Source organism: Lygodium microphyllum, chromosome 13 (assembly GCF_053477565.2).
Source record: "Lygodium microphyllum isolate KBCC chromosome 13, Lygodium_microphyllum_v1.1.10, whole genome shotgun sequence".
Taxonomy (NCBI): Eukaryota; Viridiplantae; Streptophyta; class Polypodiopsida; order Schizaeales; family Lygodiaceae; genus Lygodium; species Lygodium microphyllum.
In genome coordinates, this window is record NC_141147.1 from 31,253,936 (window position 1) to 31,276,942 (window position 23,007).

At 42.2% G+C, this 23,007-nt stretch overlaps 1 protein-coding gene across 4 annotated transcripts in view; it reads left to right on the top strand.

Moving 5' to 3' along the window:
* ASG3 (SNF2 domain-containing protein / helicase domain-containing protein) overlaps positions 1-21,399 on the top strand; it is a 164,752-nt gene extending 143,353 nt beyond the window's left edge. For 2 of the 4 annotated variants that reach the window (XM_087690912.1, XM_087690913.1), the window contains 3 exons: positions 15,919-16,033; positions 16,141-16,228; positions 20,500-21,399. In XM_087690912.1, coding sequence (XP_087547038.1) covers positions 15,919-16,033; positions 16,141-16,228; positions 20,500-20,511 — 215 coding nt within the window. In that variant the 3' untranslated portion in view covers positions 20,512-21,399. Of the gene's footprint in view, positions 1-15,918; positions 16,034-16,140; positions 16,229-20,499 lie in introns of those variants that run through there. The other 2 variants (XM_087690914.1, XM_087690915.1) reach the window with 2 other exon arrangements.
* Positions 21,400-23,007: the final 1,608 nt, after the last annotated feature.

The following is a 23,007-nucleotide window of genomic DNA, read 5'->3' on the forward strand; positions in this document are numbered from 1 at the left end:
GCTTGATGCTCATGTCACGGTTGATTACCCTATGCATACGTTGAGCTTGAGTGCTCATTGAAGCTCTACCTTGGATGCATTTTGGATTATCTGGAGTAGTCTTGATGTTACTTGGCTTGTCAGAGTTTAGATTGGGATGTATTTGATGTCTTACATGCTTATGGATTCTACATACGGATGCTCTACCGCCTACATGTTCGGGATGTACTATTGATGTATTGTCTTGGACCTATGTCATTGGCACTGTGTCTTGCCTTGGCTTGAGCTCTTGAGCTCGTACATACGGCTTTTGTGCCAGTGGGAGCATTCTTGAATGCTTATCAGACATTGAGCAGGCGGTACTTTTATGCATTGAGCAGTTACATGCTATTGAGCAGTTACAGACACTTGAGACTTTGGGATTTCTTATCCTTTGGGATGATACATTATATGTCTTGGTTCACTGTACGCTTATGAGCTGAGTCTCAGTTTTGGATCCGTATCTTTGTGAACTGACACCTACTTGTCTCAAGTTTTGGTAGTGGCAGGAACACTTTGTCCCGTTGACTGGGGGGATGTGCCTACTCACTGGCAGATGTTTGTATGACATACTTGGGTGTTGGATTCATGCTTATCGATCGTCATATGCTTATGCTATGCCCGCATGATGCCTGCTTTGGTCTTGGCAATATTTGATTGCCTTGGGATCCGATTTTGGCACTGTTAGCTCTCTTTTACTGAAATCTGAAATTTATTACAGCAAGCATATATGTATGGATTGACATGGATTTTTCATGCTGAACTATTCTGAAATGATGTACTTTCACTAGTACTTGGTGGGCAACAGCTTTGGTTACACTTTTCTCGCCATTTTCTCTCGATTTTGGTGATTTTTTTTGTCATTTTCTGCAGTAAATAGCAAGCTGTTTTGAATTGTCTACAGTCTTCTAGCTTGCATTATGTCGAGTTCGTCCACTGATCATGCTATTTTCAACATCACTAAGCTTGATGGACGAATTACTCTTATCGGAAGAGCCAGATTTGGTAGGTGTTGGTGCAAAAATCGCAGATCAAACCTTTGAGGTTGAGCGGACATCCGCCTGTAACTATGCCAGATGAAGAATGGCTTGAGCTTGATGAATTATGCAAGTCCACTATTGTTGTCTCTCACAGAACATGTTCATTACAATGTCTTTGAGGAAGAACAGAGTGCATGGCAGTTGTGGGATAAGATCAAGAATCTCTATGACAAGAAAAGTCCAGTGAGTCAGATGTATTGGCTGAAGCAGCTTATATATCTGCGCATGAAGGAGAATGTGACTATGTCTGCTCACTTGAGCCAGTTCCATGCTATACTCAAGAACTTGACTTCGCAGGACATCACTTTTGCAGAGGATGTTACTCCTCTTTTTTTGCTTGGTACTCTTAATGAGTCATGGAATGTATTCCGCACTGCATTATGTGCCTCTACTGCTACCTTGAAATTATCTGATGTTGAGAGTGCTCTTCTGCAGGAAGAGGTTAACTGTAAGAATTTGGATGCCTCTCTTGTGTCGCATGCTATGACAATTAGAGGTAGGAATGATAGATATGGAAATCATGGCAGTGGTAGTGGCCGTGGACGGGATTCTCAGAAATCTCGGTCCAAGTCTCGTGGGAAGTCACGTAGCAAATCCCGTGGCAAGAATGCAGATGTTAATTGTCACCATTGTGGGAAAAATGACCATATTAGGCCACAATGCCATGAACTGCGCAATGAAAGGCGCAAAGATAAGGGGAAAGACAAAGTGCTGGATAAGTCTTCTGATCGCAGCATAGTGCCTACAAAGTCCAGTGTTAAAATTGAAGAGATCAATGTTATGCAACCTGAGGATATTGATGATGATAAATATATCCTAGCAGCTTCTTCTAGTGCTTCGTAGATGACAGAGATACACTCTATGTATGCACAATGTTGGCTCTTGGGCTCAAGTGCGTCCTTTCATGTGACACCTTGTCGAGAGTGGTTTCATTCATACCGTATTGTTTCGGGTTCTATGCGCTTAGGTGATGATAGCTTTCTTGATATTGTGGGCATTGGTGATGTTAGGTTGCAGTTTCCTTCTGGCAACAATTTTGTTATGCAGGATGTACGTCATGTACCTGCTTTGACACGTAGTCTCATGTCAGCTGGACAACTTGATGACGCAGGATATCATGTATGTTTTGGAGACTCTGCATGGATGATCACTTCTAGCAGACTTGTGATTGCGAGAGGTGCCAAGGCTGGCAGCCTATATCTCCTGATTGTATCAGCTTTTTCCCTTGATCATGTTTTGTTTGTGGGTTCTATCCTACATGTATCTCTTTGGCATGCTCGTTTGGGCCATATATCTTTGAAGGGAGTGAAAATGCTTTCTGGTTTGCAGTACTTACCGCCCCTTGATTATGCATGTTTTGATTCATGTGAGCATTGTCTTTATGGCAGGCAGACTAGGTCTACGGATAAGAAGTCTGGTAGGCCACACATGAGTGAGCTCTTGGCATTGGTACATTCGGATGTCTGTGGGCCCATGCCTTGTTAGTCTATGAGTGGTGCAAAGTATTTTGTTACGTTCATAGATGATTTTTCATGAAAAGTTTGGGCTTATCCCATTAAGCTGAAATTTGATGTATTGGCTCTGTTTCAGAGATGGCTTGCATTGGTTGAGAATCATACTGGGTATAGGCTAAAATGCCTACGGACAGATAATGGGGGTGAGTATGTCTCACATGCTTTTGAGCAGTTATGTGATGAGAGGGGTATTAAGCGTCAGTTGACCGTCACCTACCCCCCCCCCCCAAGAATGGTTTGGCTGAGCGGATGAATAGAAGCATCTAGGAGCGTGTTCGTAGTATGTTTAGCCACACAGGCCTACCACAAAGCTTTTGGACTGAGACAGTGAGTACCGTTGTGCATGTCATAAACAGATTACCCTCTAGTGGTTTGGATTTCTAGGTTGCAGAGGAGGTATGGACTAGAAAACCTCCCTCTTATGCACATCTCCGTGTCTTTGGATGTGAGGCATTTTGCCATGTGCCCGGGGACAAGAGAAGTAAGCTGGATCCTAAGAGTGTCAAATGCATTTTCCTTGGTTATGGGGATGCAGGAGAGATGGGTTACCGTCTCTGGGATCCGCAGGCGCGGAAAGTCATCCGCAGTCGTGATGTAGTCTTCCATGAAGACAAGATGCATAGGCAGCTTGAGAGAGTTGTTGAGATCTGCAGGGTCATATTTCAGGAGGAGCCGAGAGCTCCCGCACAGCCAGTTGGACAGCCTACAACTGCAGCAAATGTTTATGGTCAGGGCGTTGGACAGGTAACTGGGCAGGCAGCAGAGCCTGCCGTGAGACGGTCTACTAGAGACAGACGTCCACTTGATAGATTTCAGCCCTCGATGCACTATGTCTTGGTTATAGATACAGAAGAGCCTTTCACTTATGATGAGGCTATGCGTAGGGTAACAGTCACTCCTGGGAGAGAGCTATGCAGTCTGAGATAGACTCCTTGTATAAGAATGAGACTTGGGATTTGGTTTCCTTGCCTACGGGCAAGAAGGCTTTGCCATGCAAGTGGGTGTACAAGCTGAAAAGTACCCCTGGACACCCCAAGTCGGCATACAAGGCTAGATTGGTAGCAAAGGGTTTTAAGCAGGAGCATGGTGTGGACTTTGATGAGGTCTTTTCTCCTGTGGTTAAGATGACCACCCTGCGCTTAGTCTTGGCTTTGGTTGCTCAGCTTGACTTGGATTTATACCAGATGGATATCAAGACGGCTTTTTTACATGGGAACTTGCATAATGAGATTTATATGGAGCAACCTAAGGGCTTTGCAGAACCTGGCAGGGAGCACCTAGTGTGCAAATTGAAGAAAAGTCTTTATGGCTTGAAACAGACACCTAGGGAGTGGTATCATAAGTTTGATGCATTTATGCAGTCACAGGGCTACAGCAGGAGTGCTATGGATCCGTGTCTTTACACGAAAAAATCCTGTGATGGTTCTTTATTGATTTTGATACTCTATGTAAATGATATGCTGATAGCAGGAAAATCTCATGATGGGCTAGATGCTCTTAAGGCTCAGCTCAAGAAGAGCTTTGAGATGAAAGATCTGGGACAGGCCGCTCACATACTTGGTATGCGCATTAGACGCGACAGGCATCAGGGACTCCTCTACTTGTCACAGAGAGAGTACATTCATAAAGTCCTTGAGCGCTTCCGCATGCAAGATGTAAAGCCTATTGGTTGTCCATTGCCTTCTTATGTGAAGGTATCACAGGCTGATTGTCCGCAGACAAATGAGCAGAGGGTCGAGATGGCCAAGATTCCCTATGCATCCGCAGTGGGCAGTCTTATGTATGCCATGATAGCCACTCGTCCAGATATTGCCTTTGCAGTGGTGTTGTGGCACGCTACATGGCTACACCTGGCAAGAAGCATTGGGATGCTGTGAAGGGTATTATGAGGTACCTGAAGAGCACTGCAGATATGTGCATCTGCTATGGCAGCCAGGATACAGGAGTCGTGGGGTACACTGACTCTGATTATGCAGGACATGCAAATAGTAGGAAGTCCACTTCCGGCTATGTATTCACCTATGCTGGAGGTGTTGTTTCTTGGATGTCCAGGGTGCAGAAATGTACGGCCCTTTCTACTACAGAGGCCGAGTATGTTGCAGCCACTGAGGCTTGCAAGGAGGCCATTTGGTTGGGTCGTTTGGTTGCGGACCTTGGTATTGATGCTATCTCTACATTGCATTCGGATTCTATGTGTGCTATTCAGTTGGCCAAGAATCCGATCTTCCATGCGAAGACAAAACACATTGAGGTGAGGTATCACTTCATACGTAGGGTCGTTGAGGACAAGTCTGTTGATCTTGTCAAGATCTCGACTCGCCAGAATCCTGTAGATTTGCTTAGAAAAGCCTCTCTACAGAGCACTTTGCCTTCCTCAGGAGGTTGATGGGCGTGGGATGAGATGATGTATTTCCTCATCCTGTTGTACATGTGTACATGTTGTATTGTCTTTTTCTTTTTCTTTTCACTCCTCACTAGGGCAGATTCGCCTTTAAGTGGGAGGTTGTTGGGGGTAAAGGCGTCTCCGCCTAGCCGCCCATGTATTATTACACTGACAGTCACCGCCACTGCACACTGCAGGTGGCGAGCGCCCGTCACCGTCGCTTTATTCTTTATTCTTTCAGTGACAGTTTGAATAAAGGAAGGCCCGGTCACACATTGTGACTGTTGGAGTTCCCATTTCTTGTCTCTCTCTTTCTTGCTCTTGCTCTCCCGCCATAGCTTTCGAGTCCAAGCTTCGATCCGTCTCTCCCTTTCATAGATGAGCAGCATCAAAGTGGTGGCAATTGATACATAACACTAATTTAGACATGACATCTCTTCAACTTTCATGGCTTACTTTTGAAAGAGACTAGATGACCGAAGAAGATTTTATTCTTCATATGCACATGAGAGTCTAGTAGTTGACACATTGCTTAGATGTAGGTCTCTTATAGCAAGTGTGACATGTGGAGAGCTAGAGGACACACATAGATACTACGAATGGGATTGCCATATGGCTCAAGTTATTTGGGGAAGAGCCTTGATGATAATCTTCTATGTTACAAGTGGGACTATAATAGTGACTAGGGGGATTGTAGCTTGGGTCACGAATAGAGACCTAGCATTATTGTGCGAGGATTTTCAAGGGAGTCATTGTTGGTGAGCAGTTGAGCATGATTACCATACTAGGCTTTCTTGAAGATAGAGTGGATTGAGGGGCACTGCCATAGATGGAAGTAGATTGCTAATACTATTGCTTGGCTCATCGGACTGTGGATGTAGTCGTGCCATTGATTTGTAGGACATTTCCATTGTAGAGATTGTCTCTAATTATCCATACCTTGCATTGGGGATGGAAAAGATTGTAGGATGACTCTAAGCATACGAGGAAGAAAGATGCTTTTATTTGTACTGAAGCACGAATAGTGTGGAGATCATAGAGTGGAAATTGATCACTTTGCTTGGAATTGCCTTCAAGATCCTATAAAGGCGATCGGTCTTTGACAAGCCCCATTGATGCCAAACATTAGCCACACCACCCAAGCAAGTTTTGTTCAAGAGTGCAATGCTGAGCTAAAATATGTATTACATGCTGATTAGCCTCTTAAACAGCACCAAAACATGCTTAATCAATGTAAAAACCCTAAAATGAGGTTCTAGATCGTTGAGGACCTAAACTTTCTATGAATAGGTGTGCTGTCCTCCATTCAGCCTTAATCTAGTTTCTGTAGATTGCACACGATAGAGCTTTGCTGCCCATTGTTTGCAGAGGATATCTCAGCCAGCGCTGCACATCATCACCCTCCATAATCAGGTGCTTGCTAGCCAGCCATTCCATACTGTTTGTGACTGTTTTCAGCCCTCTCTTTGCTGCTGTCAGCCAGGCAACCTATGCTGATGTGTCAGGCCTACTGCTGCATTTTCCGGCTCCAACTGCCGCCTAGTAATCAGCATCACTCTCCCAGCTATTGCTATCACTCCAGCTGCCTGCATTTACTGTCTTCTCTTTTTCTGACAGCTGTGTTTTCAGCATAGTCTCTTTTGCCTATCTAGCATGAGATCCAACTGTCCCAGTTGCTTTTGCTGGTGTCTAACACTTGTGGAGGCTGCCATTTGCGTTTCAGAATCCATTCAGGAGTATGACATTCTCCAACTCAATATCTCTACCTCAATCCTTGAGACACGAGAGTCCAAGATTCAGTATTAATTCCCTGCACAGTTTGTTTGCTGTATGAGCATTGTATATTCAGTGGTCATTCACTTCTTTCATTCATCATGTTCATCGTCTTTGAGTTACCCTAACCCTAACTATTTTTTGTTTTCACTTTGTGCTTTGTCATACGATTGTCTTGTGTTTTCTATGTTTAGAGCATTTCTTTACATGGTATTAAAGCTAAGTACTCTTTGCAAAACCTTGGCCTTGCTCTAAAAGCTCCTCACAAAAGATAGAACCACAGAAGGGTTTCTCTTTTCTTGGGAAAAAAAAAAGAACCACAAAAGGGTAGATGACTTCGAACACATCTTCACCACAAAATGATGCTTCTGAGCCTAGCACATTGAGATTTGATCCAGAGTGGGTCACACAGTGTGCTCCGCAAAGATCTGACATAGTCAGAGAGTCATTAGACTACCATGGAGTCCTTTGACTTTACGAGATCACACAAGCCGAGTACGATCTTATCTTGGTGCATCGAGCTCAATAGGAGATTGAAGGTAAATTTGAGTTTTTCTCTTTAGATTGGTGCATCAATCTAATGATTTTGTAGGAAGAATAGAAGTACCACAAGGGATTGGCCATCCTAACGTGGACATGAGCATGGAGTACAAACTGTCTTCCATGCCTCTCTCTTATTCTCCTATGTGAGGTATGCAGCTTCATACTTTTGCTCCTACTTCTTTTCTGCAAGATTTGGGTCAAACTCAGGATGAAGAAACTCTTCAAACCAAGCATTGGTTCATAAGCCCTAAAGAAGATAGAGTTCTCCATTCGAACTCAATAAGAGTAATTGATAGACCTTGTGATGTGCCCTTCTTTAGCTAAACTACCAGGTTGGGGAGGAGAATCTAGATGAGCAAGGTCAGAGCACAGCCAATAGCCTCACCCCATTGGCTCAGAGAGGGAATCACCAAGGAGTTCCTATTTGACTTTTGGAGGAGGCTACATGATAGCTTCAAGCCTAGGAAGATTTCTCTCTTTTTATAGCTTGTAGATCACAAGAGGCTAGTAGTTAGTATGTGGCTTGGATACGGTAGGGACCCAGTAGCACGTGTGAGATGTGATGAGCTAGTGGAGACAGAGAGACATTGCCTTTGGGATTTCCCTAGAGCCCAAAAGACTCAAAGAAGAGCCCTCAGGATTGTATTTCATGGCATAGCAAAGACCATGGTGGCTACTTGGGTGGCTATAGCATGGTTTACAGATAGAGGCCTAGTATGTGGCTATAAGGATTTTCAGGGGAGCCACTCTTTTCTCATTATTAGACAGCATCTAAGTAAGATTCTCACTCTGGATTGCTCACAGGCACAATGGACTTAGGGACACTCCCATAGATGGGAACTGATTGCTAGTATCATAGCTTGGTATATTTGGATTGCATGATGCAGCCATGCCATTGACCTTTTGGATGTATCCACAACAGAGACTCTATCAAGGATTTGGACAGAGATCATTCACACTCTGAGGGAGATGGGAGAGGATGCAAGGTAGCTTTGAGAGGATGAGAAAGAGAAGAGAGGCTTTTTTGCGGATATGGGATTCAAGCACTTTCTTCCACATTGTCCTTTGTATGGTTTGGCATTATAACCCACCTGATTGGTTATTCACACAACCATTGTATTTGTGATGTACTTAGTTACTCTTCACAGAGTTCCTTGTGTTGAGCTAAAATAAGTATTACATGTTGAATTAACCTCTTAAACAACCCAAAAATGCTTAATTAATCAAATCCCTAATGTGGTTCGTGGTTTGAGAGTCTTTAAATGGTGCGGCGCCATGCCTAAGATACACGCCCATCAAAAATTGACACTGCCACCGCTGCTTGCTCTACACATCAACTGAAGCATTCACAATTGTTAGAAAAATAATACAATTAAACCGATAAAAGTGAATACCCAGCAGTCTTCAGCTACAAAAATAAATTGGTTAGAAATCAATCCTAACCTTAATTTATTACGAGTGCGCACTCTAAACTCATAAATGTTTATTAATTTAAATATGTATTTTGCGGAATCACCCGCTTGATTAAAAAAAAATGTTTGGCTTCATGCACCTCTTGATACTCTTCCATGTCTTATTAAGGTAATATAAAATTGTTTCTTTATCCTTACATTCTAGTTTGAGCTTTAACGTGGTAGATTTAGCCCACATAGTCTCTTGGAACCTCATTGACTCTTAATTATGAAGAATCCACTTCTCCATGACCATGATTTAGAAAATCTAAGGCTTCCAAGTAGTCTCCTACCATGAAAGAAGTTTTATCAATTTCTTGAAAGAAAGATTTCAAAATTATGTATATTTGACAAACAATTTGGCAAATGTAAGAGAAGATGGTTATCATAGTGGTATTATGTTCAAAATTTTATGATCCTTGACAAAGAAAATATCCCATGGTAGGATGAGAAGGGGTTGCCTTTATGCATGTGTTATGTTATTAGGAAAACTTTCATAGAGGCATGTTTTTATTGCCATCAATGAGGCATCAACCAACAAAAAAAAAAGCCTAACAATAGAAAACCCTTTTAAGAGCATTAGATGATAGTGCTTGTAGCAATCCTAGCGGTGGGTGGTGCGGGGTTGCTCCAACTCATAACCAATATTAAAATTATAATCTTGTTTTTGATTTCTCAATAATAACTCCTAGCCCAAATGTTTCATCAAACCTAGAAACTTTTTAGTCACTCTACTACAAACCTTAAATTTGCATATTGTTTTTATTCCAAACCTTGAAACTTATACTAGCATTATTTTGTTTACTTCCATTATTGGGGTACTTCCATGTTGGTTTTGAAAAGCTATCTTGCCATTATAAATATGGGGACAAGGGTGGTGATATGTTTTGGGTGAATTTCCAAGATCGCTTATAGAACAATATTCCATTTAGTCTCAATCTCGTTATTGGAGATTTCAAGTACTGTATCTTTGCTGCCTACACCTCGTTCGCAAAGAACATTGTGGTCAAGCCTTCCCCTTGCTGTGTGCTACCATCTAGCGTCAGATTTTAGCCTTTGTCTTTGCTTGTTGGCTGTCGCCTTCACCTTGGAGCTATCACCTGGTCCTCTAGAGCTGTATTTACTGCTATCGCCACTTGTTAGACATTTGTGTTTATTGAGTTTCTCTCTCCTCTAGCTATCACCTATACTTCCCGCACTGTCGCCTTCAGTCTCTAGTTGTTTCCTAGTTTTTCTCTCCTCAAGTACATGCGTTTGTGGTCTTTATCTCTCCTCATTGCTTGTTTGCATCAAATCCAACCTTCTTGGGTACATTTGCTAGTGTTCGACTCTCAGAAGCTGCCTTTGCTGCGTTTTGAGATCCATCAGGAGTACGACAAACTCTTCCGCTCAACACCTCTGCCTCAGTCCTCAAGACACAAGAGTTCAGGGTAGAGTTTTCATTCTCGCACAATTTGTTTGCTACATGACATTGTATATTCAGTATTCACTCATTCATCCGGATTCTCTGTGTTCATTGTCTCCAAATTATCCTAACCCTAAGTGTGTTCTTCTGAGTTTATGCTTTGTAGGATGCTTTAGTTTATATTTTTGTGTCATGGTATTTCTTCACACCTTGTACTTCGCATTTTGCCTTAGGTCATTCGTCAAGGTGTTATTAATAGAAATTTATTTTCTTGGGAAAAAAAATGTAAGTTAAAGATGCACAAATCATTGGTGAGTGCTCCTTCTCTATCTTTTCCTTCCACTTTTAGATCTCATGGTCAATTTGATTTTGGTGAATCGTTTTTTTCATCATTTGCATTTAATGGACAAAAGGAACCTAACTCATTTCCCACTACTACATCAATTACAAATCCATTTAATTTTCCACCCACTCCTCATCTTCCATTGCACACTTCTTTCCGCCTCCATTAAGTACAGGTCATTACATTTCACACACCACACCGGGGTTCCTCACACTTAGGCACAACATTTAGGACCTCTCATTTCTCTTATCTAGGTGTTGTATCTATGATGGAATCTTGTCCTCCCACACACACTTTCGGGCTATTTCCGCCATAGAAACAATATCGAGTGTAGAGCATTTGGTACCATAGTTCACATCTATGGGTTTACCTAGTGGACCACTTGCTCATTCTGCAATATCCTAGCTGACATTTGGACAGGGCTTCAGTGTCCCAGTGCCTCTGCCTCCATCAACACCTTATGGAAACATCATGTTCTAGTGTCCCCGTATCAATTAGCACTCATTTGACACCCACGGCTTATTTCTAGCTACTCTTTTCCTCCTATTTCTTTACCTCCTCCATCTCCACCACCTTACACACACTACTCTACCCATCTTCTTAGACACCTCATGGTTTTTTGTCCTTATTAGCCAAGCATTCATTTAATGAATTGACTCGTTTTAACAGGTCTAACTATACTACTTAATCAAATCTAATGAGACATGTCTTTGACTCACAAAATCTATGGAATATTGTGTAGGGGTTGAAACCCCAATCTGATCCTGCACTTGTTCCATGCAAGGTTGTCCGCTCATGGAAGGCTAGGAACGCCTCTACTATTGTTGAGCAGATGCAAGGCTTATTACATGAGTCTCATTCCTACCTTTATCACTTTGACTTAGCACGTCCAAGCACTAGGAACACTCGACTCCTACTGGGGATGACTTGAAGGTCAAGTTAGCAAAGTATCGGTGACTCCTTGTTGAATTCTCCACTACAAGGGCCCGTAAGTCTCTTGATGACTAGGTCACATGTTCCTAAACGAGCTCCAAGGAAGTATTTTATCTTTGTGTAATAGGTGATCTCATGACTCATTATGCCCATGTTCTATGAATTTGAGTGTTAGCTACTATGTTATGCTCGGTTGTTGAATCAATTTCATATGGCATCTCTTGTAGAGGGGGCTCTTGTTGCTTCTTTCCCAAAGGGGTAGCAAGGAAAATGCAATAATTCTCAAACTTCCACCTAGACTTAAAATCAATCTAGTGAGACCTAAGGGAACACCTAGTCATCTCTCAAATCTGGGTGGCAGAGCATACCTAAGAAAAATAGGTATTGTCAACATTGTCAAAATATTGGCCATTTTGATGACAAGTGTTGATCAAAGGCTAGAGGTACAAAGCCAAAACCCAAGTCCCAAACCCCTATCCCCCATTCGGGCAATTTCCAGTAGGGGAGGGAGGGTGGTAGCAACCAATCTCAAGGGCAGTGGAGAGGTCAGACTCACATTGCCATCGGTCAGCCATTACAGTCGACAACATTCTCAATGCTAGAGGACTTGTTTGAGTGGTTTGTTGAGGCCTACATCGTCTCTTTAGAGACATTTCACGATGCGAGTCTCGTTTACATTTGCGAGTTGCCTCCCGATGAGGTGATTGCGGAGGCCCATTTGTCACAGCCGAGTATATCAGTACCCACTTGGATTGTGGAGAGTACTCCTTGATCAAGATTCAGGCTCACAGCTGCATTGGTTTTCCCATTGACTAGGGCCTGGATCACACTATGCTAGATGATATCTATGATGTCCCCTAGCTTGGAGTGAACTTGTTATCTGTCTAGTAGCTTTGCCAGTTGGGGTGAGTAGTCTTCTTTACACCAACTACAGTCGAGATCATAAAATCTCAGACTAGTTTAGAGATTGCTCGTGGTGAGGCACAACCTAGTGGCCTATACCGCATGACTCATTTTCTCTCTGAGCTAATAGCAGTGAAGCATTGCTTCTAGGCTTTAGCCACCACATGGGAGTCTTCAAGTGTAGTGTCTTTCGTATTTCCTCTTAGGGCATCTTGGGTATGATTCCCTTTATGAGCTATCACATTGATAGATGTTGAAGGGCCTTCCATGCTTGAAGCTGTCATGCATCATACCCCATTTCCATAGTAATCCACTCATAGAGTTGTGGCTCCTCTAAGATTGATTCACATTGATCTTTGTGGACCGACGCCCACTTCCACCTTGAATGGCACCCTTTATTTCTTTTTGATTATGGGCAATTTCTCTAGATACATGTAGGTGTATTTTCTCAAGCAAAAGTTAGATGCTTTTACATAATTTTCTGCTTGGGCGGATGAGGAGTTCACTTGGGTTCTTGGTGGGACCCCATCACCGCAATGAGATGTCTTGGATGCCATGTGGGGATTAATATTACCTCAGAGCAATGGTTGGCACCTCTTCTTGAGCATCAAAGAGAAGCTCCATTGGAGCTTAACAAGGCTTTCACTAGCAAAGAGAGCAGTGATCACAAACTAGGTTCTTCTTGCAACCATATGGTATGTCACTTCTTATTAGGCATTGTCTAGCTAATGCATTGGCTAGGTGAAGCTCATTGTTAGGGGTCTTTCTAGGGAGGAGCCTTGGAAGAAACTTTTGATAGGGAGGCTTGAGTATATCACACGCATAGATGGAGGACTTTGGCAGCCTAGCATTTGGTGGACTGTTCAGGAGATTAGAACTAGAGACTCAAGGAGCAGCTTTGAGGTCAAATTTGTAGAAGCAAATGTAGTCTCTTCTCTCTAATCACTATTTGGGATCAGAATTGGGTGACACTTCGGACAGAGGACTCTATCTTGGGGGAGGTTTTGTTTACAAGTTATCTCAATGGGAGATTGGTTTGCATTTTACGTGCTACCATAGGAGGCTCAAAGGCACAGCCTACAAGGTCTTAGGGGAGCTAGTGCCTAGTTGTCTCAATGGGAGATTGGTTTGCATGTTATGTGCTACCATAGGAGGCTCAAAGGTAGAGCCTACAAGGTCTTAGGGGAGCTAGTGCTATGACTAGGGTCATGATAGAGGGAGTAGCTCCTGATTGGAGGAGGGATGCAGCCTTGTGAGACTCGGGTTTGTCTTTTCTCTGCATGGAACATCTTTCTTGCAGTCATTATGACTAAGAGAGACAATACATTTGCTTTTATCGTTGAGAAGAATAGCCACTTCCAACGAAAGGACTTGGATTAGATAGAGTTCATAGGTGTAGAGGATGAGCATGCAATAAGAGTACAGGAAGTTTGTACGCAAGTGACGAACAAAGTATATAGAGAATCAGAAACTTTGACTTTTGAGGATGACAATAGATAGCTTATGGCTCGCAACCGTGTGCTTCTGTTAGGAAGCGCCAATAACACTTGGAAACATGAGAGAGAAGAGGTTGTGCATCCAAAAAAGTGTGGCTTAAGCTTTTCAGACGAACCACAAATTGACATGCTAAATAGAGCATTGCATGCATGCTTTTTCAAGCATGCAACCAAAATTAACAACCAAACGTATATTCGATAGGTTCATGAATAATGCTTGGTATTTAGTGTAATGGCCTTTTGGGCTGGAGGGATTGCCCCTTCGGAAAGGGGCGCCACCTATCTTTGCACCTTCCCCCATCCATTTCTTGATAGGCCATGGGACATGGCATTCTTTGCCTACATTACTAGGTCGAGGGGGAGGATTCAATTGAGTAGGGTTAGAGCACAACTAGCGTCCACCTCCGATTAGCATAGACTGGCCAATTCAGACCATATGTTATCAGATATTTTGGAGGCAGCTTGATGACAGCTTTAGGCCTAGGAAGACATCCGTCTTCCTATGGCTATTAGATCATGGGAGCTTAGCAATTCGTACTTGGCTTGGATATGGTAGAGACCTAATTGCATGTGCAAGATGTGGTGAGCTAGAGCAAATACAAAGATATTGTCTATGGGACTGCCCTAGAGCTTAGGAGGTATGGAGGAGGGCCCTCAAAAGGATATTCTGTGGCATAGCAGAGACCATGGTTGAGACCTTGGGGGTTGTAGTGTGGGACAATATCTAAGCGAGGTCCCCATCCCAGATTACTCACAAGCATAGTGGACCCAAGGACACTGTCATAGATGGGAGCTGATTACTAGTATTATTGCTTGGTATATTTGGACCATGAGGGCAGCCATGCTGGATGTATCCACAACAGAGACTCTCTCGAGGATTTGGACAAAGCTCATCCACAATCTCCACACGAGATCAGAGAGGATGTAGGGAGGCTTTGAGAGGATGAGAAGGAGAGAGGCCTTCCTCTGGAGCTAGGACTTTGGCAACTTTTTCCATATTTTCCCTCAGATGGTCTGCCATTATAGCCCACCAGATTGGTTATTCCCACAACTATTGTGTTTGTGATGCATTTAGCTACTCTTTACAAAATTCCATGTACTATTTTCTCCAAGGTGTTATTAATAGAATTTTCTTTTCTCAGAGAAAAAAGCTCTTGCACTAGATTTATTATAGCCCTGATGTAGCTTTGTAGCTCTATACAGTACTAGTTGGCCAGATGCATTTGCTGATTAGATTTGAATTAGCCTCATGTAGTCTCATACATCTTGTGAAGATGGAGGAATAGAATTTGGGCAGTTCCCTATTTTCCAGAATCAGAAGCATTTGGACCCCATTATGGTTACTCTGTTTCCACTAGGAGGATAAGAGCATCCCATGTACGACTTGGCCAGATACATTTGCTATTTAGATTTTGATGTACCTCAGATAACTTTGTCATCTCTCTGTCTACTGAATGTATACGGAATCTTGCTGACCTGTCAAGCTTGATTTAGTGTTTTGGGGTCCCAATGTACTTTTAACTATTCCATCCTTTAATTTTAATCTGCTCAGTCAGTGGATTAATGCAGCCCAAGCGGAAGTCAGGAGTTTTAATAATCGGCCTCCAATCTGAAGTTGTAATTCACCTTCATGGATGGAATTTCACCATACACCATGTAATGGAACAGTAATGAAGTCAAACTTTGAAGCCTATGTACCATCACGTAATTGATAGATACTACCTTGGCCAAACCTTGAAGGTTGTCAGAAAAGAGGAACTTTCTATATGGAACTTGATAGTCCTAACCTAAAGTTGGGATATGCTCCAACATGGGCATTTTGAACCTAGGCTTCTGAATGAAAATTTGTTTCCTTCATGAGTAGCTAAAATTTATCATGCTGCGAAGTTCAAATATGCACACTACATGTTTTTATGATTGGTGAGATTTGTTTTGGTGAGGATGTGTTAAAAACTTAATTGGTTTTGAAGCTTAGAGTCTGCAGTGGTCATACATGAGTTAGTAGTTTCTATAGCAGCAACTGTCTCAACTTCACACAAAGCATACAATCCATGAACTTGCTGAATGTAACAAATATAAGGTGTAACATGTGGATTGGTCAAACCATCTTTTGCAGCATCAATACACATGCCTCGTATCAGCAGTCATGCTGGACAAGATCGGAAAGAGTGGTACACAATAGAGCGCATTCTTCGCAAATATGCCAGCTTGACTGGTGTTCAAATTTTCGTGTAAGTTGTTCAACTCAATAACATGTTTGCAGTGAAGTTAGGGGAAAAGAATCCTTTTGATATGATTATTTTGCGAAACATAGTGTGGATTTGGTTGTTTCGTGCAGAAAACCTCTCATGCACCCAAGGGGAAAAAGCCATGTTTGTTTGCTGAGCAGTGAGATCAGCTATAAGGTCCCGTATCTGAAGCCACTGGTAAATGAGGGTTCTCAGGTCTAAATGTTTGGGTAGGATTATGGGTCACAGCATATGCAAAAGTCTGGATTGCATGAGAAAATGGAATGTCTGTCGTATTGCAAGGCATTGTTTGAATCCAAAAACAAAGCAATCGCTCCATGATAGGTTGTGGGTATGCATAGTACTTAGGAAGGTAGGCTGACTCTGTGAAACCAGATTTTCTGAACTCCATGGCAATCCCAAAGGCAATGGTGAGGGATTTCAGCTGGTACTCCACAATGTTGAAACTTAAATATGGGTCACAGCATATGCAGAAGTCTGGATTGCATGAGAAAATGAGATGTCTGGTGTATTGCAAGGCATTGTTTGAGTCCAAAAACCAAGCAATCGCTCTGTGATAGGTTGTGGGCATGCATAGTACTTAGGAAGGTAGGCTGACTCTGTGAAACCAGATTTTCTGAACTCCATGACAATCCCAAAGGAAATGGTGGGGCATTTCAGCTGGTGCTCCACAAAGTTGAAACTTAGGGGAGTGAACGCATGTTAGGTAGCCAGGTATGATGTTTATAATTACTACAATGCCATACAGACAACAAAAATATACAGACCTTATGTGGTAGGAGGAAAAAGTCATGTGCATTATGAGACCCAATCAAAAAAATCACAAGTGAGGTCTTTCGAAAGCCTCAAATTTAATGTTGTAAGTTATCTAATACTAGACGGGGAAAGTGATGGTTGGACATTAGGGAGTGGGAGAAGGTATATGTCAATGCCACTTGCTAGGATCCAACTGCAAGTGCAGAGAGGGCAATGCTCCAGATGTGCTTTGTGCTAAGTAGGATACCTTTTTCTTTTTGTTTTGGTTTTCGGGAGCGGGGAAGCGGGGGGGGGGGGGGGGGGGGGGGGGGGGGGGGGGGGGGGGTTTGTGTGATTGATTGTGTGCGGGTTTTGGTTGTGGTAAATATACCATCATTGTTCAAGAGGATCCACAATCCTGATCCTCTACAACCTTGGTCTTTGGGGGCGGATGTAGATATACCACTGCTGTATAAGAACACCCATAATCTTGATCTGCAATGAGTGACAACCACCAACATCTACTATTGTATAATGAATGTTAAATGACAGAACTGAAATGGGCCATCTGTTGGGGTTATCATGAGAGTGCACCATTAGAATCAACCACAATGAAGGTGTAAAAGATTCTCCTACTAGGGAGCAAACTGGAACATTGCATCAGTGTTATCATGAGTGTGTACCACGAAACTACCTGGAAATGGGAACAAAAACCTATCTAGAGTATAGCCCATGGATCTACCAAGAGAATGGAATAGTTAGCCTCACTTGCCATTAAGAAGAAATGTCGAGACATTGGAAGTTGGTGATTGCTGTTGTGGATAGCTAGTGAAAAGTACCATGTTTGGCCAGGAGACTGCACCATCTTTCAAGGAGTATTTGGACGTGAGGCAAAAATACCATTATAGTAGTAGGATCGAGAATCAAAGGAATGCCTCCACGGAAGTGAAACCAAAGAGTTTAATTTGTATAGACTTTAGGAGTTGGATCAAGAACAATGGTGTTCTTTTACTACTTACAGTTTTTGTAAGTTTTAGAGGAATAGGATCACTCATACTGAGGGATCTTTTTGTGTACAATTAAGAATTTGCACACTGTAATTCTTTAGGCAAGGGTGTCCTCTGGTGCATTCTAAGAAATTGTCGCTCACATTTCCTTATTATGTATGGACAAGCTTGCAAAGCAAGGCTTGTTGCTTGGTCTGAAATTGCCCACCAAAGTTTCTGCAATTTGCTGGCGCAAATCTAGGTTGAGGATTCTTTTCTCTTTCCCATAAATATTGAGCAAGATGTATGGGAGTTTGTGGTAATGCCCATTGGTCCACTTTGCCTACACATAGTCTGGCATGGAAATCTTACTCAAGTATTAGCCAAGAATGAAGGGGCCTCTTATGTGTGACCCAAGCTACTACCCTCAAGGTCACTATCATAGTCTTAGTTGTTTAATGAAAGACCATCTTGAGGGCTCTCCTCCACACCACTTGGGCCGTGGGGGGTTGGTGGGGGGTTGGTGGGTGGGTGGAGAGAGAGAGAGAGAGAGAACGCTTGGGGCTGTAGACAATGAGAGACGCCATTCCTAGGTAGTCCCATCTTTATTCCTTTTGTCGCATCGACCGGTACTTTTGGGTGCCGCAAGGCTATTGTCACATTTGGTTGACCTTGCAAGAGCAGCTTCAGCAATATAATCCATTGCTTGCTTTTCAACCTACTTTCCCTTGGCAAGACTATATGTTTTTGAAACATGATGATTTTAATAAAAGGTCGGCTAATCAGATCTACCATAAGATGGTAGAGGATAAGAGATGGGTTACTAAGAAAGCCAATAAAGTTTGGCATGCTCAAGATAGCAGAGTGAAGTGGTGGGACAAATTCATTCAATTGTGGAGGTCCAAGATTCCTTATCAAGGGAAAGTTTTTATGTGGAGACTACTTATTGGAGGTCTTCCCACTAGGGATGTGCCATGCGCCTGCAATATATTACATGGCAAATGCATCTTTTGTACTACATGTGATGAGACTTTGCTTCATCTCTTCATCTTCTACTCTCTAGCTAGACAGATTTGGAGCTTTGTTTCCCATGTGTGGACCTGTGGCAGTAGATGCCCATTCAGTCTTGGGTCTTGGCAAGATCCCTTCTTCCCCTGGTTTGTAATCAGATCATCTCTACCTCTTTCATTTTCTCAAATGGACAGATCTTTGGCACATTTGGCGCACCCACAATGCCTTCATTTTTTATTCGGCCTCAGGCATCCATGGTCATGTGGGCGCGTGTTTGAGGATTACTATTGCAACACATCTCTTCCATGGTTTCAACAGACCTGGTCCTCCCTAATGTGGCTGCTCCTTGGCTGGATATTGTTTGCTCTATTTCTATCTTGTCACAAGCATGATGTTTGTGTTCTAGGTTTTGGTAAATTTTTGGCTTGACATGTGCATTGTTAGGATTCCCTAGCTGGCCAAAAGGCTTGTTTCATGTGACTCGTCACCTTTCTATTTGGTTGGTTTGAAGGCCTAATGTAAATATCTCCATACAGAAAAAACAGAGAGAAGAGAGAGAGAAATATATATTAACGTTTGCAAAAGGCCAATGTGGCCTAAGAGAAAAAATCAAAGTATAACTACGCCCAATGTCATCTCATCATGAAAGTGAAAGAAAAATGCATGCTCTACTACATCTTTCCCAAATGTAAACTGATACATAAATTGGGTCATCCATGCTGGGGAAGTGTTGAATACCATGACTTTGGTTTTTCCAACATTCACTGTGAGATCTCTTATCTTTGCAAAACGTATATAGTGCGCCCAAGTGATGTTGCAAGCCCTTTGGTGAGTTTGAAATGAGTACAATATCATCAGCGTATAGTAGTATCGGTATTAACATTCCAACTAGTCTAGCTCTAGATCCGCCTCCCCTATCAATGTAGTTAGATACCTCATCTATGTATAGTCCAAATAGCGTGGGCAAAAGCAAGCATCCTTGTTTTACTCCTTCCTATAGTGATGTCAATCCTCTTAGACATCCCTCTAGGTGTGTGCATACAGCCTATCACCCTCTCATATAATGCATAGATGCCCCGCCGCATACCCTCTAGCATTCCAATCTCTTGCAATCTCTACATGACATGTGCTCAAGGTATTGTGCCAAATGCTTTACGGGTATCCACAAAGCAACAATAAATCCTCTTGTTTCAGGCTCAGCCCTCAATGGTCGCCTTGAACATGAGGATATGATCCATTGCAGTGTATTCACATCTAAAGCCAGCATGCCCCTTTGCTCTCCTGTCCTGCATCTCACCCCATGCACTAAGCTCATGCTCCAATAGCAATCCATATATTTTAGCCAGTGTGTGGCCAATCATGGTGGTTGTGTAGTTACTAGGGGCCAGATTGTCACCACACTTAAAAAGAGTGGGACTGTAGTATGGTCTGACCTTAGTTCAGGGAATCCTTCACATACTGCTCTGTCGAACATAGATGCCAATATGGGTGCCAGTGTATCACATGCTGTCAGAAGTGCTGTTGCATTAGGCTTTCCTCATCCTGTGCCCTCCCACAACTAGAGTACATACACACATGCATACAAATGTGGGTACACACACACACACACACATATATATATATAGATAGATAGATAGAGAGAGAGAGAGAGAGAGAGAGAGAGAGAGAGAGAGAGAGAGAGAGAGAGAGATTTTTATTGCTGTGGTTGCTTTTCAGGTATTACTATAAGCGAGCTAACCAAGATGAAAATTGAGGCACTAAAGTTTCAGCTAGTAGGCTAAAAAGATCCTGCATATCTATGTAAATCAATGTATCAAGCTTTCATATTGTTGTGGCCCCGATCCATCCTTTATGTTGAACATGAGCTTTAAGCCCTTTATCAAAGTAATAGTTTGTAAAGTAGTCTTTGCATTTGTATATCTAGGTCTGTTTTTGAAGGAGTGTTGCCATATTTTTCTTGTTCAGAAAAAAGACAATTCTAATAATAATCCAAGTATCCCAAGGCAAAGCATAGTGTCCAAAACGGGCCTGTAATACAGAGTTCTTGTACTAAACTAGGCGTAATTGATCACTTCCAACAGCCACCTCTGAACTTGGATCTGCTGTGCTAGTGTTTCTTATTCGCCAATGCATAACGTAGCATAGCACAATGCTATGTATTGTGCACGGATGGGCAAAGGCTGGGCAAAAGGCGGTTTTCGTTCATGTGCGGAACTGCCAAGACCATTGAGTGCTTCTTGATGATTGCCTTTGCTATCAAATTGACAGAAACGAGATTCGAGTTTTGATGGGGCCGTCGTTTCGCCTTCTCATGCAGACAAGCTCCTGAAACAAAGCTTTGAACTTCCATTAACAGCGAGCTTAGTTAATATCGTCTCTTAGAATATTGTGGCGTATTCTGTATGATTCTTGCTTTCAACAGCGAGGCCGTTCAACCGAGGCTTGATTAATCTCGCGATTGGCAACCCAATTGGTAGAGGGGACTGCGTGTGTTGCGACACTAGGGACTGTAAAATGTGAACTCTGTAGTAGCTTCGATACTCATCAAACTCCAACGATGCAAGCAATGGCACGCACCCATGTCGTACATTTTGTTAGCATCTTGTCACAACATGGTCTCACAATTGTACGGAGGCATGCTCTAATTGTTATATCCCCCAAAAAAAAGATTGGTCACGGTTTTATTGGGTTGAGTGTTGATTTAGTTTAACTCTCTTCTAAGCAAAATCTTGAGAGAGAAAAGTTAGCCCTTGCTTTAGGAAGTAAGCACTCTTTAGGAAGTAAGGTAGTGCTGCGAGCTCTTCTTGGATGTAAGAAAGGCAATGCTTTAGCATATACCAATTGACATTTGCATTTCTTATGCAAACAACTCTTTTTTTTCCTAGTTATTCTGTGATATGATCATATCACATATGGCTTATTATGTTGAAATAGTGAGGACAGAATATGTGATCCACTCCAAAGGTATGGGATGGGCACTTCTTATTCACGCTCTATGGAAGCAAATATCTAAAACTCTTGATAATACACAGCTTGTAATTAACACCATGTATTTTGGACAAGAAGCAATGCAAAAGTGCTACTTGTACAATGTAATAATTGCATTATGTTGTGCCAAAGATAAGCACATGGTGTGGTTATTTGAGCTAATGTTGCATTCGCTTCAAATTTCCACCAAAATGTGACTATGTGGCACAATTAGCAATTATAAGAAGCAAAGGTGGGATATAGAGTCATAAGAAAGAAAATAGAAACTTGTCACTTTATACTTTACATATTTTCTTCAAGCTCTTCTTTGTGAATTGGATTGTAGCATGATCAATTTTTTGTTTTGGGGCTAAGCTTAAACATCATTTTTTTTCGTTTTGGGATCAAGCTTAAACACCAAATGTTATGCAAGTTTCAATAGATACAGAGAGGATATGTGGACACAAAAAGAACACCCATCCACAATCGTTTTCTTGCAGAGAGGATATGTGTCCACATATCCACACATTGTATATACAAGATGAAGCTTACTCAAGAACACAAGAAGAGAGATGAAGGCTAAAACGTTTTCTTGTTGGTTTTTTTTCTTTTTTCACACACTATACAATGTACACAAAGTATATATAAGATACAATATAAAGGAAAGTTGCTTACTAAGTCAAGCAATGCATAATCGATTACACTAATCGACTGGCGCTATGTCTTTGTCAGCTATAGGTAGGTGTAACAAACTAAATATAATAAGTGATAAGTCAGTGGTCATGTGAGTATCATAAGGACCACCAACGTGCTAAGTGTCGATGTGCAGACTCATCTAGCTAGGCGGTCCATCATCAATGTTCGCACGTGTTGAGCTTGCCATCTCAACACTCTCTCTTAAGCTGAACTCTATCTCTGCAACTCCAAGTAAGCTTCGAAACTTTTGAAGCTTCTCTGCACTCAATGTCTTTGTGAAAATGTCAGCTATCTGATCCTGTGTGCTGACATATACCAAGTCAATTTCTCTTGCAAGTATATTTTCTCACAAAGTGGTAGTATTCCTCAATGTGTTTTGTCTTAGCATGGAACATTGGATTCCTAGCTAGTTGTATGTTGCTCATGTTGTCACAATGAATGACAATTGGATCATCTCCCTGCACGTCCAAATCACCTAATAACTTTTGCAGCTATACCATCTCACATGCTGCCATAGCAGCACCTTTATACTCAGTCTCTGTACTCAATAAAGTAACTGTA